The following is a 19,220-nucleotide window of genomic DNA, read 5'->3' as shown; positions in this document are numbered from 1 at the left end:
ACGTGAACTGAAGTCGGAATTATCATTTTGGTATGGAATTAATCGCGAATTTGCACATTTAAGTTTATGGTCAATACTTGTTTTAAAATTTGGTAAAATGTTCCTTTTTGATTCCCGAGCGAAGTTATGTCTATTAGGAATATCGTATAGTTGGTAAAACGATAACCAAAATTTACATTAGTAACTATTATTTCAATTTTATAAAATAAGATAATCCTTCACATGTGGTTTATGAGTCCGTGTTCAGTTTTTACTCTGGACGTCCAGATTTTTGGAAAAATATCAAAATTTTGTAACATTTTTGGCAATTTGCAAAACCGAATGCTTTGAAATCTTGCAAAATTTATTCATTGATCACCCTTCCAAAAAATTGATTGGGTTTGCTCAAAATTTTGCCGAATAAATCCTTTTAGAATTTTAGAATTAAATACTTACTTATACTTTTACAGGTGACTCAAAAACATTAATGAATGAGGCAATTTATTGTATGGATTAAAATCAAGAGCTACTCACTCTATTTTCCCGAAAATTTGTGATTTCAGTATTATTATTATTACACTGCATTTATCTAAATTGATAACGTGTCATTGTAAAAATGTCGATCATCACAAAATTTTGTAATGGAAAAACTCACTTGAAACAAACGCCTAGCATGCTTCTTTACATTTACTTTGACATTACATATATATCTTATTGTTAACTTAACAAGGGTTGTTATAAAAAAATAAAATTCTTTACAATTTTTCGAAAAATCAATTTATTTACCTTCGATCAATTTTTTGATATCAGAATTTTTCGTTTTTCCTTTTTCTTCGATCATATTCTTTATTTTTTTATTTATCCACTTTTCAGTGTTTCTGTTCACTAATTTTTCATTTTTCCAATTTTTCAATATTTTCTCGACGGCAAAATTTTTCAGTTCTCCAAGTTCTTGATTTTTATATTTCATATTCCCGATTTTTTAATTTTCATTTTCTCGATTTTTATAACACAATTTTTTGTTTTTTCAAATTTCCAGTCTTTGATTTTTCAGTTTTTCAATTTTGCAATTTTTGGATTTCGCAATTATCCGATTTTTCGATTTTTAAGTTTCTCAATTTTTAATCTTTCAATTTTCCAATTTTTCAAGTTCTTGATTTCCAATTTTTAGATTTTTCAAAGTTTTCATTTTGTCATTTTTGATTTTTCACTTTTTACATTTTTTGATTCGAAAAGTTGAAAAATCGAAAAATTTGAAAAATCGAAAAATTAAAAAATTGAGAGACTGAAAAAAACGGGCAATTGCAAATCGAAGCACTGATGAAACAAAAAATTGAAACATTAAAATACTAAAAATCGAAAAAAATTCATGAATTGAAAAATCGGATAATCCAAAATTTGTAAAATCAAAAAGTTACAGAAACGTCAAAACTGTAAAGTCGAAAAACTGTGACATTGAAAGATGGAAAAATTTAAAAATTAAATTTTGAATAAATGAAAAATTTTTTAAATTCAATTATTGAAAATTGGAAAAATTCTAAAATCGTAAAATTGAAAAAGTGCACACTTTAAAAATTATAATTATTAAATATTTAATATGAAAACTGAGAAAATTTGCAAATCAAAAATTGAAAAAAAAGAAGATTTGAAAAATTGAGAATTGAAAAATCCAAATATTTAAAATTTACACACTGAAAACAGAAAAATTATAGAATCAGAACATGGAAAACAGAAATTTTGAAGAATTGAAAAATTTTAAATTAAAAACTGCTGAAATTGTGAATCGAAAAAGTGCAAAATCTAAAAATTCAAATATCCAAAAAGTTAGAAAATCTAAAAACTGAAAAATTTCAACATGAAAACTCGAAGAGTTTCTTATCGTAAAATTGAAGAAACAAAAAAAAATGGAAACTTTGAAAGATTGTAAAAATAAAGAAAATAAAAAACCGAAATGAAAAATTGCAAATAGAGAATTAAAAAAAAGACAGAGATTGATGAACAAAAAAAATTAGGAAACCCAAAAATTGTAGAATCGTCCAAATTGAAAAACTGAAAATTTAAAAAAATATTAGTTATTAAATATTTAACATGAAAACTAGAAAAATTACAAATCAAAAATTGAAAAAAGAAAAACTGGAAAATCGAGAGCTGAAAAAATCTAAAATTGAAAAAACGAAAAATAAAAACTAAAAGTTGAAAAACCAAAAATTCAAATTTCCATAGCAACGAGTTAAATTCCTAAATCTACCCCAAATGTGCAAAATATGATGAATTTTTACTTGTGATTTATCACTGCATTCATATTTTTTGGATTTGCATATACAGGGTAACTTAAAAAAATTAATGAATACGTGAATTTATTTTATTGAACTGGAACTGCAAAACCGAATCCTTTGAAATCTTGGAGATGTTTTAAAGTTCTTATAAGCAAAATATTGCTGAATATATCCTATCTTAAATGTCCAAAATACGATGAGTCTATGCTTGTGATTTATTTTTAATATATAATCATTAATATTTTTTGAATTTGCTCATACAGAGTGTCTTAGAAATATTAATGACTGAGTTGTTAAAAAATAGATATCCAATCATATTTATGAATTTAACTCGTTACTATGGAAATATGCAATTTAACACCTTTTAAATTTAATAAGTTTTTACAAGTTTAATAGGGGCAAAACCAGTCTTAACTTAGGAAGTGCTATCACCACCCACCCGCCCCCTATTTTCTCAGAGGGTATGGCATTTGCCAAAATCAGTCTTATCTGAGCAAGTGCTAGCCCCGCCCACCCGCCCATATTTTCTCAGAAGGTATGACGTCTGTCAAAATCAGTCTTATCTATACTACAGAGAACAATTGAAAAATTAAAAATTTAGATCTGATGAAATTGCGAATGGAAAAATTGCTAAACCTAAAAATTAAATCACCTAAAAGTTGGAAAATCGAAAAATTGAAGAATTTCAAAATGAAAACTCGAAGAGTTTCATATTGTTAAATTAAAGAAATAGAAAAATTGAAAAAATATAAATCGAAAAAACAACAAATTATACAACCAGATCATTGAAAAATCTAAAAATTGAAAAGATAAAGCAATTAAAAAACTGAAACGAAAAATTGCAAGTCGAAAATTTGAAGAAATTAAAAATTAGTAAATCGAAAAATTGGGAAACTCAAAAATTGTAAAATCGCAAAAATTATAGAATCTCAAAATTGTAACGTCAACACACTGGAACTTTGAATGATAGAAAAATTGAAAAATTTTAAAATCAGAACATTGAAAAATAAAAATTGAAAAATTCTAAAATCGTAATATTGAAAAATTGAAAATCGTAAAAAATTATATTTAAACTGGAAGCTAGAACAGTTGCAAATCAAAAATTGAAAAAAAATAAATAAAAATAAGCCAAAATTTGCAAACCGAAAAATTGAAAAATCCAAAAATTGAAGAATTTCACGTTGGAACAAAGAAAAATTATCAAATCAGAACATTGAAAATCAGAAAAAATAAAGAAATGAAAAATTGAAGACAAAAATTTTAAACTGGTGAAATTACGAATCGAAGAACTGACAACTTGCAAATCGAGGAATTGAATAAACAAAAAATTGAAAAAATTTAAATCGAAAAACAAAAAATTATAAAATCGGAACATTGAAAAATCAAAAAATTGAAAAATAATGAAAATAATGAAAAAAAAAATTAAATATTCAAAAAACTTAAACTTGAAACTTCGAAAAATTCAAGTCAAAAAGGTGCGGGAATATTATTTACGCAAGTGGTTTTAACTTTAGAGAGGTTATCAAAAACAAAAAACTCAAAAAAGTTTTATAAAGAAGTTATGTCGAAATACATTTTTTTTTGTAATTGATGTGTAGCAATTTTCCACCATTGACATAACATGATCTACACCAGTTATTAAACATTAAATCTGCAAGTCAAGGATGTGTCGCTGTTCGAAGCTTTATGTAATGTCTTCCGTGCTAAAACCTCGTAATTTACAACTGTTAGTTATTAATTCTTGCTTTTTTTAACCGGCAGTCTCTGTCCAAAACGTTTTTGCAAATTTTATGCAGTTCAACAACCCATCATTATGTCAAAAATCTTGTAATTACTTAATGTCCCTATAATTACTTCTCGCAACCCACAGCTCCCATTTCCACCACATCATCACATTTATTTTCAAAAGAAACGTTTTTTTAATGTATCCAAAGCCCGCCAATCTAACATCCGAAGAATGAGGATATCACTCGTCCCCAAGAAAAAAACTCCTTGTTCGTTTTCTAATAAAAATTCCCATTCGTCCCGTTGTCAGTATGTGCAGCGTCCCAGTATGGCAGTGTCAAGATCCACTCGCTTTGCCTTTCTCGGCGCCGTGCGCGCTCAAATCTTATGAAGAATGTCAGTTGAACTTTTTGTTAGTAGTATTCGCGGGGTCGATGTATCGTCGTACAAATAAACGATCTCACGTTGAATTTTAAAAGACGCACCACCCTGCATTCCAAGTATCATTAACCGCTGGTTCTTTGCAGATGACCATTCAGATTATGGAAGCACGGTTAGCAGCAGTACGGGGAAGTCACCTGGACCCATTTTTCCGGCACCCACGTTCACGTTTCCGGGACAGCCACCCCCCGGCGGCGTTCTCACACATAAGGCGGCGGTTTACTACCACCACCAACTTAGCTTACAGGAGGATCAGGGTATAGACATGACACAAGTAAGTCTTTTATCTAACGGAGCTGTATTGGCAAATTTCGGAAGTAGCTCGCTTCGATCGCACTTGTCTTGTCGTTGTTTTTCCTTTTTTCTTTCGTTTGTCCAAATACGCAATCAAAAAAGTTCATATATTAGATAATAATAAAAAATATAGTGTGCTTTTGCTGAAGAAATACACTTAATTTACAATTTATGATTTTTTCAAGATTAATTAGTAAGCTAGAAATAAACGGCAAACAACAAAAGCAAAATATTAAGAAGACCAGAACAAAAGTAAGCATTGCACATATTAAAAAATATTGACCCAAGTATTGATCCCTGAGTAACTCCATAACCAATTACCATATAATCGAGCGTATTGACTAGGGTTATTCGAATAAAATCAAATAAGTTTTATACTTAACGGATGGAAATTATATTAGTACAATTTTTAATTAAGATATCATGAGAAACACAGTGTCAATTTCAATGAAATTAGGGAAGTTCTTCAATTTTGCCCGTGTTCACGGAGCTCATATTTAAAAGAAAAAAAATCCTAAAGAGATTGTAAAAAAAAGATCGATTTTTCTATTTAGTGACCTTTCACCGGGTATTTTCAAAAATTATCTAAAGATTTTTTTGTTGATTTCGACTTGCAGAAGTTATTTTCGGCTTCATTTATTCCAACCATCCAACCGTCTTTTCCTAGAATCGCCAAAATCAAATATGATCATTTATGGGATTTTTGAAAAATCTTATTTTCAAACCCAATATTTTGAAAATTTTGGTCCGCAACGATCAAAGCGCTATGTTTTTCGATTTAGCACATCGAGATCTACATATATTTCAAAATTTTTTGTGGATTTGTGGGAAACTTTGTCCAAAGCTCAATTTTTCAAAGGATTTTTGACCTAGTTCCAAGCACTTTCGAAAATGATCCAAAAATCTGTTAATTTCGACTTACTTGAAATATGGTCATTTTTGTGATATGTATTTTAAAAACTTAATTTCGAAACAGAATGTGTCAAAGATTTTGGTCTGCGGTATTTCGAATCAGCTCGTTGAATTCTAAATCCTATTTTTTTTTTGTGGATTTTTCAATACCCCTCAATAATGAAATTGGTCTTTTTCCAAGCTCTTTCTAAGATTACCCAAAGAGATTTTTTTGTTGATTTCGATAGCAGAAGTTATTTTCCAACAGTCCCAGAATTTTTTGTGGATTTTGGGGATAGTTGGACCAATCCTCATTTTTTCAACGAAGTTTTGAGCTTTTTACGAACACTGATTGATTTCAACTTGCAGAAATTACTTTCGACTTTATTTCTTTGAAAATTCCAACCATTTTTCTAGATTCGTGAAAATGAAATACGACCATTTATGGGATTTTTTTTAATCTTATTTTTAAAACCGAATGTTTTGATGACCGTGGTCCTGACACTATCAACGCGCTGTTTTTTTAATTTATTGACCTTCATATTTCGAAAATCTTGTTCTGGACAGCCCATGTTTTTCGAAAAAGCTCGTCGAGAACTGTATCCAGAACTTTTTGTGTATCTTTCGACAACTGTGCCAAAAGCTGAATTGTTGACCTTTTACCGAGCACTTTCGAAAATTATCCAAAAAGAATTGTTTCTGTTGGTTTCGACTCGCAGAAGTTATGTTCAATTTAATTTTTTCGAAAATGCCAACTATTTATTTGCCCAAAAGAAAGTATAGCCATTATTAAGATTAAAAAAAAAAGATTTTGAAACCGAATGTGCCGAAAATCTTGGTCTGGGGCCATCAACAGGTCATATTTTTCAAATAAGCTCGAGATTTTCATTCCAGATTTTTTTGTGGATTTTGGGGCAACTTTGTCAAAAGCTTAATTTTTTTGTTAATGAAATTTTTTATCTTTCTGCAAGCTCTTCATAAAATTACCCAAAGAGATTTTTTTTATTTTGACTTATTTTAAAAATTTAATTCTGAAACCGAATGTTCCGAAAATCTTGGTCTGGGACCACCAACGCGCTATAGTTTTCGAGTGTGCTTGTCGAAATCTATATTTCATATTTTTTTATGGAAACGTTGTCAGATTTAATTATGTTCTTCTGTCGAGTGCGAGTGGAAACTAATAATAGAAACCGAAAATGACTTCTGGTCATAAAATCTACAAGAAAATGTTTTCAACTATTTTTCGAAAATCGTTGAAAAATAGTCGAAAATGTCAAAAGTGCCAAAATCAGTCTTATCTTATCAAATACTAGCCCCGCCCACCCACCCTCTATTCTCTTAGAAGGTATGTCATTTGCCAAAATCAGTCTTATCTTAACAAGTACTAGCCCCGCCCACCCACCCTCTTCTGATTCTAACGACTAATTTTATTTCTGTTCAGTATAATCATTCATTCATTTCATTCAGATCGGATAAAATCAATCACTAAAAAGGAGACAGGGTGGGTGGGCGGGGTTAATTATGTTCTTCCGTCGAATGGGAGTGGAAACTAATTATAAAATCCGAAAATGTCTTCTGGACATCGAAATCTACAAGAAAATGTCTTCAACTATTTTTCGAAAATAGTTGAAAAATGGTCGAAAATGTCAAAAGTGTCAACATCAGTCTTACCTTATCAAATACTAGCCCCGTCCGCCCACCTTCTTTTTTCTTAGAAGGTATGTCATTTGCCAAAATCAGTCTTATCATAGCAGGTACTAGCCCCGCCCACCCACCCTCTTCTCGTTCTAACGACTAATTTTATTTCAGTTCAGTATAAGATCATTCATTTTATTCAGATCGGTTAAAATCAATCATGAAAAGGAGACAGGGTGGGTGGGCGGGGATAATAATTATGTTCTTCTTTCGAGTGGGAGTGGAAACTAATAATAGAAACCGAAAATGACTTCTGTACATCGAAATATACAAGAAAATGTTTTCAACTATTTTTCGAAAATAGTTGAAAAATGGTCGAATGGTCAAAAGTGCCAAAATCACACTTATCTTATCAAATATTAACCCCGCCTACCCGCCCTAAAAAATTTACACCGGAAGTCGTAAAAATTACAGAAACAGAAAAAAAAGAGAAATTGAAAAATCACAAATCGAAAAATTTAAAAATCAACAGAAAAAATCCTAAAACTGAAATATCGAAAAATTAATAAATCAATAAATCGAAACATCAAAAAATCGAGAAATCGAAAAACTGAAAAATTAAAAAATCGGGACACTTAAAAACGAAAAATAAAAAATTCTAAAAACCAAATTGAAAACTTGGAGATGTTTTAAAATTGTCATAAGCATGGTAAATTTTTGATCAAAATATATTTGGCATCCCCCCCCTAAAATTTGATGACATGATCTTAAATGTGCAAAATATGATGACTATATACTTGTGATTTATTGTTAATAACATATAACTAATATTTTTTAAATTTGCTTCTACAAGGTGTCTCAGAAAAATCAATGCCCGAGTTGTTAAAAAATAAACATCCAATCAAATTTAGAAATTTAACTCGATGCTATGGAAATAGGCAATTTAACACCTTTTAAATTTAACAGGTTTTTACAAGTTTAATATGGGCAAAATCAATCTTATCCTAGCAAGTGCAAATTTCAATTATGACATTTTTGAAGTTTTCCCGAGCACTTTCGAAAATTACCTAGAGATTTTTTCGGTTCATTTCAACTGCCAGAAGTTATTTTCGGCTTCACTTTTTCCAAAATTCCGACTAATTTTCCAAAATCCCCAAAATGAAGTATAGCCAATTTTGAGATATGTATTTTTAAAAATGTGATGTGATTTTGAAACCCAATGTTCCGAAAATCTTGATCTGGAACCACTAATAGGTTATATTTTTTGAATAAGCTCGTCGAGATCTATATCTCAGGTTTTTATGGATTTTTGGGAAATGGAATTTTACTGTATCACCCAAAAACGCAGAAGTAATTTTTTCAAAAATTTCTACCATTTTTCCAAAATCCTCAAAGTGAAAATACCTAGCCATTTTTGAAATATATATTTTAAAAATTGATTTAGAAACCGAATGTTCCGGAAATCTTGGCTGGGTTATATTTTTCCAGTAGGCTCGTCAAGAAATTTTTGGACAACTGCTAAAAGCTGATTTTTTTAATAACATTTTTTAATTTTTTCGTAGCACTTTTGAAAATTATCCAGATGTATTTTTTTGTTGATTTCGATTCGTATAAGTTATTTTTGGTTTCATTTTTTCGAAAATTTGAACTATTTTTTCAGCATCACCAATATGAAATAAGGCCATTTTTGTAATATTTTAAAAATTTGCAATGTTTTTCAAATCAGCTCATTAATTTTTTTTGTGGAAACTTTATCAGAAGATCAATTATTCAGTTATAATTTTTTTACATTTTCGCGAGCACTTTCGAAAATTACCCAAAGGGATTTTTGTTGATGTCGATTTAGGAGTTATTTTAGGCCTCATTTTTTCGACAGTTCCAATTATTTTTCCAAAATACCCAAAGACAAATAAGCTAATCTTGAGATATTTTAAAAGTTTGATTTGGAAATCAAATGTTCAGAAAAATTTTGGTCTGGGGCCATTGACAAGTGTTTTCCGAAAAAGCTCGTCGTGATCTATATTAAGCTTTTTTTATGAATTTTTGCATAACTGCCAACAGCTCAATTTTTCAACGCAATGCAACTTACGAAATTTTTGACCTTTTTCCGAGCACAATTTTATTTTGAAACCGTATACCAATTTATCTGCATGAACCAGAAATTATGAGAATTTTTGGTTAATCGATTTGAATTTAACAGTTCCAAAAAAAAACCATAAAAAATCATACTTTCATCTATGGTGATAAAATTTGAAGCTGAGAAAAAAACGTTCTCTAGTCAACTATGGAATTTATTTTTAAAATAATAAACACGTTCTTTGTTCAGTCTGACAGTTGGATCAAACTAACTGTCAAATAGCTGCAATGCCAACATGATTATTTTAAAGACAAATTTCATGCCCCACTAGAGAACTAGTTTCTCTCAAGAAGTCTTTTGAAATAATAAATCCCCTTGAAGTCAGCACCAGACCATTTTTCATCATATAAATAGGATCACATTTGCTACAGTCAGGGCATTAATATTAATCTGTCCATAGTTGAAAAATACACGTTGTAGTATCTTCCATTGTTTAATGAATATGTCTGCGAGAGAGACGGTGTGGTCGAGTTTTATATTAATAATCATTGCTCCTTCCATATTAATCTTTTTCTCTACGAATTCTTTTTATTTATCGAATAATAATAACCGGATATGTTATAAATAAAAAACTTCGTTTCAGTCTCCGGGGAGAGACAGTCCAGGTTCGTCGAGCGGTAGCGCTGGCTCCGGTTCGCGACACAGCACGGCGTCCTTGGACAGCGGCAGGGCGTCCTACCATCCGCTAAGTACAGCAGGTAGAAGTACTATAGGGTCTTCAAATAGTCCACGATGTTCCTTAAGCTCTTGTTCGATAGGATCCGAACACGGCAGAATCGAACGAATGATTCATCAAGGAGTTCCTGTAAGCATCGATGTTAAAATGTTGTGACGTGTTTTGATAGACGATTTCCAGGACCAAGAAATTATTCATGCATGGCTGGTAGACTTACAATACGACGAATACTTCCCGTTGTTTGTGGGCGCCGGCTACGACCTACCGACAATAGGTCGGATGACACCAGAAGACCTAACAGCCATAGGAATCAAAAAGCCGAATCATCGAAAGCGGCTCAAAGCTGAAATCGCTCAGCTAAATCTGCCCGACAACTTACCGGAATTCATACCTGTAAGTCGCGCCTGCGCGCTCCGTCGATTCAGTTTATTTATTATAAATTTTCTCAGGGATCGCTGGAAGAGTGGTTGCAGTTGCTGAGGTTAGAAGAGTATCTTCCGGCTTTTTTGGATCAGGGTTATCAGACTGTGGACGATGTGACGCAATTGACATGGGAGGACTTAGAAGAATTTGGAATTGTTAAGTTAGGGCATCAGAAGAAAATTATGCTAGCTATTAAAAGAGTGAAAGATATTAGGGCGGGGAAGAGAATAAACACAGATTCGAATAGAATCTACGCTACACAGGTATGTATTTACACACAGGCACTTTGTGCTCGTACTTAGATGACTCTTGTCTTCTAGAACGAATTAATAAATTCTATGCATTTTATAGTTTGAGCATGTTTTAACGATTTTCAAAATTTAATTGAATGTATTAATGATTTATTTAACATCACCGTTTCACATCGTTCGGGGGTAACCCTACTTGTTTTAAAATAGTGCAACACCCACCAGAAACATCCTGTTCGAATTTACACCAAGTAGTGAATTATTAACTACGTTTGAAAAATGGACGGTTTTTTATTATAAAGACGACATATTGCTACAGAAGATGTAACAGGGTGCATAACATCAACATAACGTCTCTATTCTAATTTCAAGGCGGATTCATAAACCACTGAGTAAACAAAAATAAAAAAGTCAGTGTCGAGTGAACGAATTCCACCTGGTGGACTTTCGAAAACGGTAATAGAATTGCGAACGTCGAGTATGTGCCTTGCGGAACGATGTGGAATGCGTTTCTGGTGCTGCAACGCACATAAAACCGCGGGTGTGCTGAGCTCTACCTTGCTTATGCTGCATGTTTGTGTAAGGACGTGATGGTGCACGCACCCTTGGGCCCACCATCGCCTGGCGTCCCCGCAGTCCACAGCACTTTCCGTTCTTTCCATCAGCCCTGGGAGATCGACCAGACTCGTCAACTGGCCGCCGGCACACACTACGTGCAACAAATGTATTGCACTGACATAGTTCCCATCAAGGTATACACCCAAAACTCTCATACCAGTCTTTGTGCAGTCTGCATGTTCGTTGTCATACTTTAATTGCGATTATTAATCATCATTTTAGTGAAGGTTAGTGCCGTTACGGCATCTGCTCACTGCTTTTCTAACCATAACTCATCTTACGTAAATGTTCGGTCGTAATGCGGTGCGGTCTTGTAGGCGCTGTAGGACATGCTCTCAAGCACGGAAGATGTCGAGAATGTTTTTGTATTACTTGCTATAAATTTATGCAAGATACTTAAATTTAATCATCAACTTGGCGAATACACGCGTCGTCTGGGCGGTTTGAAATATGGGTGATAAATAAAGAATGGAAAGGTGATGTATTATTTATTGGAGGTAATTGCTAGAGTTTAATGGCGTGTGATACAAAATGAGATCCAGGTTGGCTCGTCCACTGGGTTACAATGGGTGGCTCGCGATAAAAAATATAAAAAAAATTAGTATATTGTCACTGTCTCGTACAACTGTACAAGTCCCTGGAGGTCTGGATGCGCTACTTACACCAAGTGACACTTCACTTACGCTGCAAGGCCAATAATGTCGACATTCTGGTAAATTTAATTTAACCGTGTTGTATAGAGGGTGAGTCACTAATTTTTCGTTTCACTGAGATGACGTTTGTCACATTTAGTTTTTCAAAAAATCATTTAAGCAGTTTTTTCAAAATTAAACGACACCATAGATTTAGAGTAAAATTTTGTAGAAAATGTGCGATTATTTTCTTTGTAATGGCATTATATCCGTTAAAAGAGATCAACAGTAACCTGCAATCATTGCAACTTTCCCTGTTTTCTAGAAAAAAATAGACTTTTTTTACTTTCTCACGAAAGTCGGGTGACCTAGTTGTTTAAAAAGCTTTTCTTCAACAAAAGTGATTCACGTAGCATTTTCTATAAGAGTAGATTACATGATTTATTTATCTAAATTTTTAGTTTGAAAGTCAAACTGGCTCTGTAATATTTTTTAATCAACGATGATTTTTCTCTAAGTTTGGTGTAAAAAAAAATTCACTAAATTAACACAAATATGCCATATTGCAAAACTTATGGTTCAAACTAAAAATCTGACAGTGTATAACAGTGTCAACTTTCCCGATGTTGCATGCGGTATTTTTACCCATGCATTATTCTGTTTTTGAGTCGTAACACTTGTCTTAATTTGTCTGAACGAAATACCTGTAAAGAGTGATCAAAAAGTTGCAATAAACTCATTGGTACGTTGTTAAGAAGGCCCTGAAAAACTCGAAAAAAATTACTAAAAAGTTATTAAACTTCAAAGTTCGTAATTCTGATTTGTTCTAATGAACTGCATGTCTAACAGACAGTTAATTAATTATTTATTAATAATTTGCTAGCATACGATCTACAACTTCATTTTTACTCTTGAGAGATGTCATTTTTGACAATTTTTATGGGAATTTATAGAGTATCAATTAAATTCACATTCAAACATATCAGGATTAGGAAGTTAAATCTTCAACTTTGAAGTTTCATATTTTTAAAAATTAGCTTCAGGAATATTTTTAATCATTTTTCTTGAGTCATTCCGAGCTTTCTTAAAAAAGTACCATTGAGCTTATCAGTCACTTTTTAATTACCTGTATAGCGTGCGATTCTTTAAATATCTAGTTTAGGTAGGCTGGTAGTTTAGAAACGTATGCATGCCGGGTGCATACACCATACATCTGTCAATGTCAAGTTAAATGCGGAACAGTAAAAAAGCAAAAAACTTAAAAATTGGTGTTATCAACGACTTGGATTTGTATTCCAAGACCAACCTAGATTCGAAATTTACAAAATCGCACATAATTTTTACATATTCTAATTGACTTCCTTATTGGATTTGTAGCCCTTATTTATTTTTGGAATTCCGACGCGACGTTGCCACGTTATTCTAATTTCTGTATTAACATACTTTATAGAGAGATAAGTAATCAAAGGTACGCGCTTTGGTGTGGTTGTCAACAAAATGAAGTTCTGGTATACAGAGTGTTTGGAAAAAAGGGCCAAAAATATATTTTTTTAAACAGAACATCCTGTATTTTAATACAACATCTTGCTCTGTATTTTATTCTTTTTTTTTATAAGAATGTTATATATCTAGTGTTAATAGTTTCTGCGATTCTCACTTTTTTAAGAGATCCCGCAACATTTCGAAATAAAGATAAAAACAGGGAAGATGTGATCATAAAATACAGTCTGTTCTATTTAAAACAACTGAAGTATCGATGTTTAAATCTTTTATAAACACTCTGTATACTAAAATTTAACTTAATAAAAAATTGCAGGACAGAAGTTTTTTGTTTTTTTCTTGTTATCCATTTTTGCTCAAAAGTTTTAGGAACATCTAAATAAGGTGTCAACGCCACATCGGAATTTCAAACAAAGTGAAAAATAATTTTCATGTATGCTAATCATAGAACTATGAAGCTTTGATCTTTAACTTTCTTCTGTTTCTAATAATTATTATTGAAATATCGAAAACTTCGGTCTTAGTGACTCACCCATTATACATGGTGATTCAATGCACTGCTGCATAATTTTAATGGCGAATTATATGGCAAAAAATAAGTAGAAAGTTCTACTAAAACTATGAGGATTTCTCAAAACTACGTTATCAAACTATTTTCCAGCATCATTAACTTTATTACCAAAAAATTTCTGTATGCCTTAAAAAACCATGGTTTTCTTGATTATTGTAACTGAGTTACCTTGGAAAAGGCATAAATACGTATTTCTTTGATAACGTCTAAAAATTGAACGAACGGTTACCAAGATCTTACAATAAGAATTGTTTTCTAATAATAATTAACCACGGTGAAAAGTAATTTTGATCAGCTTCCGCTAGCATTTTTTACTTAGCCATATAATTTGCCCTTAAAATTATGCAGTTGTGCTCTGAATCACCCTGTATATGTACGAATGTCGTAGAAGTATTATAAAATTCAGGAAACCCACAAAGATTCTCTACTTGGTAGCGTAAAGAAGTGAAATTTCGTTGTGGATCATCACGAATTAGTTTTTACATATTATGCATATACAGGAGTCTCGACGATCTGGTGAGAGGAAATTATTTTCTTGTTTATAGTTATTTTTAAACATACATATTATTCTATTTAGTGACTATAGGTCGAAGTGGTATTTTTTTATGGAACACATATATATTTTTTGGATTCTGTACAATAAATATTTAAACAAAACTCTTCAGTCGTTTTTTGCTTTTACAAGCATATAAAAATTAAAAAAGTATTTTAGTTTATTTATCAGGGTTATTAATTTTATAAATCGTCAGTTTTCTCATGTTTTTCTAGTGTATTTTATAACTTGTTGGAGCTTTTTTTGATACCAAGCTTGTTGGGGTTTAATATTAACAATAATTCCAAGATGAAGTTGTTGAGATTAACCTCTAGAAATTTGACATCAAAAGAAGCTTGAAAAATGTTGTGAGTCTAACGTGTTCCATTTTTGATTAATACGAGAAAAATGACAGTTTGAAAATGTAATCACCCTGTATAAATAAACACTTTGATTTTTATTTGTAAAGACAAGTTTTGTGCAAAACTCCAGACCTCTATCTTCAAATATTGCGGAATCGAGAATTTTGAATGAAGTAATTGAAAATTGTCCCAAGGAATACATATTTTTCCGCCAACCCGTCATTACTGCGCTTGTATACACAACGGTGATGGAAAAATATTGTTACATTGGAGAAGTCTAACCGCATTAACATTTATATTGATAGTAAATTCGCTTAATTCAGCATGTATTGTTCCCGGCTTTCTAACCCGACATCAATCAAACTTCACGAGCCCTCAGTGCCTACAAAACTGTAACCGAAAACTTTATCCTGTATGTTCTCATACAACACCCACACAATTCGAAATTGAATTTCAGCAGTAACTTTCCTTGTCGAATTGGAGAATCAAATACAGAAAGTTAGCTCACGCAAGCTCATAACTCGGCTTCCGAGCTTGGGTAATTTAAAATTTCCTGCCGTAGAAATTTCTGAATCACATTCATTTTTCAACTATCTACATCACATTAAACTCATATTAACGTCATTCATCACGAAACTATGAAAATTGTAGACAGCGCATAAATCACAAGCGGATTCTTTGTGTGCCATCATGGTTCGTTCACTTAGTGAAAGAGTACCGCGCGAAAATTGGAGAAATTACTTGTAATTATTATTTCATGACATGACACTACATTACCATACTTAATGTTCTCCCGGTGGCGCCCGAGGACCCCACTAACCGACTAAATAAACTTGTTCCAGATCCGAACAGGTCGAGGAAAATCTTTAGAATCTCTAGAAGACCCCACCGAGCGAACCCACCACACCTTCACCGGCGACAGCACCCAGACCTTCTACTACCAGCAGCCCATCGGTTGGCGGACGCGGTCCTACGACGACGGCGACATAACCCCGACGAACGAAACCGCCCTGCTGTACGAAGGCGGCGGCACTCTTCCAAGGCCTCGCGGGGTCATCCGGCCCCGGCCCATCGCCAAGATAACGGCAAAAGCCAGAGAGACCTTCCCCGACTTCGAGAAACCCCAGTTCAATCCGGAAAAGTACTCCAACCCGCAGTACAAAACGCTGCCGAGGGAGCTGATCGACACGAGTAAATACCACATACAGTACAGTCCCATGATGGGTAAGAAGATTCCGCCGAATCCGCCGAAGAGACAAGATAGTGAAGGGAACGAACAGACGACTACTGTTGAGATACACCACGTCCAGACGTCTAGTCCTTTGCCGCTTCCCGCCTACCCCAGCTCAGATAGTCTTAGCATATCGTTGGATAACCAAGGGGATCTGCCGCTGCCGCCGCCCCCGGCCCCAGGGACTCCGCCCGGAAGCGTGCAATCCAAGATGAATTCGTCGCAGTCGTGGGGCGCTGAAGAACAGGAGTTGATCAAGACTTTGGCGCTGCAGCACAGAAACGGATCCGATGCAAGTTTTAAAGTGAGTGGTTTTGAATCTTCACAAAGGAACTGATTAACAAAAAACGTGGTTGGAACAGTTAAATAAAACAAAAACACTGTCGCTGATAGGTTCACAATGCATAGTAGTTCGTTAAATTACTCTTCATTGGCGCTGCAAATTGGTTTGCGATTTTACGGTTTTTCTACGAATATATTTTTGATTGACCTCTCTCATTGAGGGTTGTTGGCCTTTAGAACTTTCTAAAATAGTTATTATGGCATTTGAGGTGAGCTGTGACATTTTTAGAACTCACACATTGACTTTTCATTGGTTTTTACTGAAAATTTTCACGCTGCAAAACCCATTCAGGTAGATATTATTGGCTGTATTAAAAAAAAATCTAAATTATTTGGACAGAGTCTCTCGCACCTGAAGCACGAACGATGCGTGTTTAAGCACGATTTGGTATCAAAATTGATTTGGTAATTTTGAACAAAATAAACATGAGTTAATTCGGGGATTTCATAAGTGATTCATGCATCAAAGTGTGCGCTGATCTGTTCCGCCTCTTCTGCATTGTGTTACTTTTTATACTTGTCACGTGTTTCAAATGTTGCATAACTCTTATCACAAATTACTCATTAATTAACGTAATGTCAAAAGTTTAGTTTAACTACAATTGGTGGAAGGTTATTTCGCCAGAACTTCCCTCGCCCTGATGTACAATAAATCAAAACAAATATCAATTCGGATAAGTGCAGTGTAATACCTACTATTAATACCAGTATTGTTAGAGATGTTAGTGAATAAATAAAAATGGTTTGTTTTAATTATTTTTGGGAAAATGGAGTAAGTAAATAAACTGACTTATTCATTAATTGTTTTGAATCACCCTGTATAGGCAATTTTAAAAAATATGAATTCATTGACAAATCACAAGTAAATATACACTTATCATGTTTTGCATTTTTAAAGCCCATTTACTGTGCACAATTTTGAGGATACGTCCAGTATTTGTAGTTTTTTCTCTCCAAATTTTTCTTTTTGTGTTATTGTTGGTTGTAAAATTTGAGAAATAAACTCTTTAACTCTATTTTCACTAGCAATATCTTCACTAAAAGAATGTTGACTTGGTAGTTGCTAAGATACGACTAATTTTGGAAAATGATATACCTTTTAAGAAAATAGAGATGAGTGGGCGGGACTTGTATTTGCTAAGTTAAGACGCGAGGAAAATTCCAAAAAAGATAAAATTTTGTAAAAGTAAATTTTTTAGCATTCGGAACCGGCAAAAAATCTTCATATTTTGTAGATTTATAAGAATTATGTAAGGTTTTTCAATTCATTATGTACTGACTATTTCAGGAGTCAGTGCGAAGATTTTGAAATTTTCGATATTCATTTCCTCTAAAATGGAAAAAATTGAAAAGAGCACAATTAAGAAATTTCCAAATGAGGTATTAATTTTGGCTTAAATTATTTGATGACTAACAACCCTCGGCTTGATAAACCTGTTTTATATATCTGCCGACCCTTTCAGCATGTATTTTCAGTTCTATCGACAGCTTTATTGGAAATTAGATTTTTTTTTTAATTAATAGAAGTTTTCGAATTTTAGAAAAAATATTTTGAAATCGATTATTTTTAAATCTTGCACTGGGAGCGTAAACACGCTATATTTTTGGAATCAGCACGACGAAATATGTGCCCCAGAATTTTTTAGAATTCTTTGACAATTTTTTCAAAAACGAAACCAATTTACTATGTTCAGTTTTGAGGTAATGTCATCGCATTGTTAGTGAGAATAATAATTAGACAATTTGTTTAGCGTTTACCATCTACATGATATTCCTAATATAAATACAAAATTTAACAACAATCGGCTCAGTACTTTTGGAGATTATCGGGACGGCAGACAGACGGACGGACGGACGGATAGAGACAGAAGGAAACGGATAACCATTCTTCGTACTCTAGGAGTCATAAAAGGTCGAGATAACGTAAAAGTAGAAAGTCGGCCGACGGACTCGATTACAATACTTCCTTCGCTTACTCTTGGGAAGTAAAAATACAGAAGAAATTCCGGGATATAAATCTACACGAGCTGATTCGAAAAACATTGCTTGTTGATGGTTTCAGATTAAGATTTTGGAAATATTTGGTTTCAAAGTCGAATTTTTAAAGTGATGTAAAAAACGACCATATTTCACTTTGACGATTCTGGAAAAATAGTTAATTTTCGAAAAAATTAAACCAAAAATAATTTCTGTGAATCGAAATTAACAAAAAAAAAAAAATAGCCATTAATTTTCGAAAGTGCTCGGAAAAGGGTCAAAAATTTCTTTGAAAAATTCAGATTTTAGCACAGTTGCACAAAAATTGACAAAAAAAGCTGAAATATAGATCTCCAGGAACCTATTGGAAAACTATATTCTAATGGCCCCAGACAAAGATTTTGGGAACATTCGATTTCAAAATTAAATTTCAAAAATGGCTATATTAATTTGGCGATTTTGTAAAAATGGTTGGAATTTTCGAAAAAATGAAGCTGAAAATTACTTCCTCGAATCGATATCAACGGAAAGAAGCTCGTTGGGTAATAAGGTAAAATTTCAAAACTAATCTTTTGATAAAGTTTCCCAAAAATCCATAAATAGCTGCCATATAGATCTCGACGAGCTTATTGGAAAAACACTTAAAAACCACCGACCAACTAAAATATTTAGTTGGTCGAAATTTTCGAAAAACTAGAGCCGAAAATATTTTCTGCGAGTCGAAATCAAC

At 32.7% G+C, this 19,220-nt stretch overlaps 1 protein-coding gene across 1 annotated transcript in view; it reads left to right on the top strand.

The window, feature by feature from the left end:
* The window catches only part of LOC135135550 (caskin-1), a 77,286-nt gene that overhangs the window by 54,588 nt on the left and 3,478 nt on the right, over positions 1-19,220 (top strand). Inside the window, exons 4-9 of the mRNA XM_064064632.1 lie at positions 4,508-4,695; positions 9,962-10,183; positions 10,235-10,447; positions 10,504-10,740; positions 11,310-11,477; positions 15,783-16,475. Coding sequence (XP_063920702.1) covers positions 4,508-4,695; positions 9,962-10,183; positions 10,235-10,447; positions 10,504-10,740; positions 11,310-11,477; positions 15,783-16,475 — 1,721 coding nt within the window. The remainder of the gene's footprint in view (positions 1-4,507; positions 4,696-9,961; positions 10,184-10,234; positions 10,448-10,503; positions 10,741-11,309; positions 11,478-15,782; positions 16,476-19,220) is intronic.

The sequence above is a fragment of the Zophobas morio genome, unplaced genomic scaffold (genome assembly GCF_036711695.1).
Source record: "Zophobas morio isolate AGI-343-1 ecotype UQ-CSIRO unplaced genomic scaffold, CSIRO_AGI_Zmor_V1 ptg000024l, whole genome shotgun sequence".
Taxonomy (NCBI): Eukaryota; Metazoa; Arthropoda; class Insecta; order Coleoptera; family Tenebrionidae; genus Zophobas; species Zophobas morio.
The sequence above is the reverse complement of the archived record's forward strand: the minus strand, read 5'-3'. Positions and strand labels throughout refer to the sequence as shown.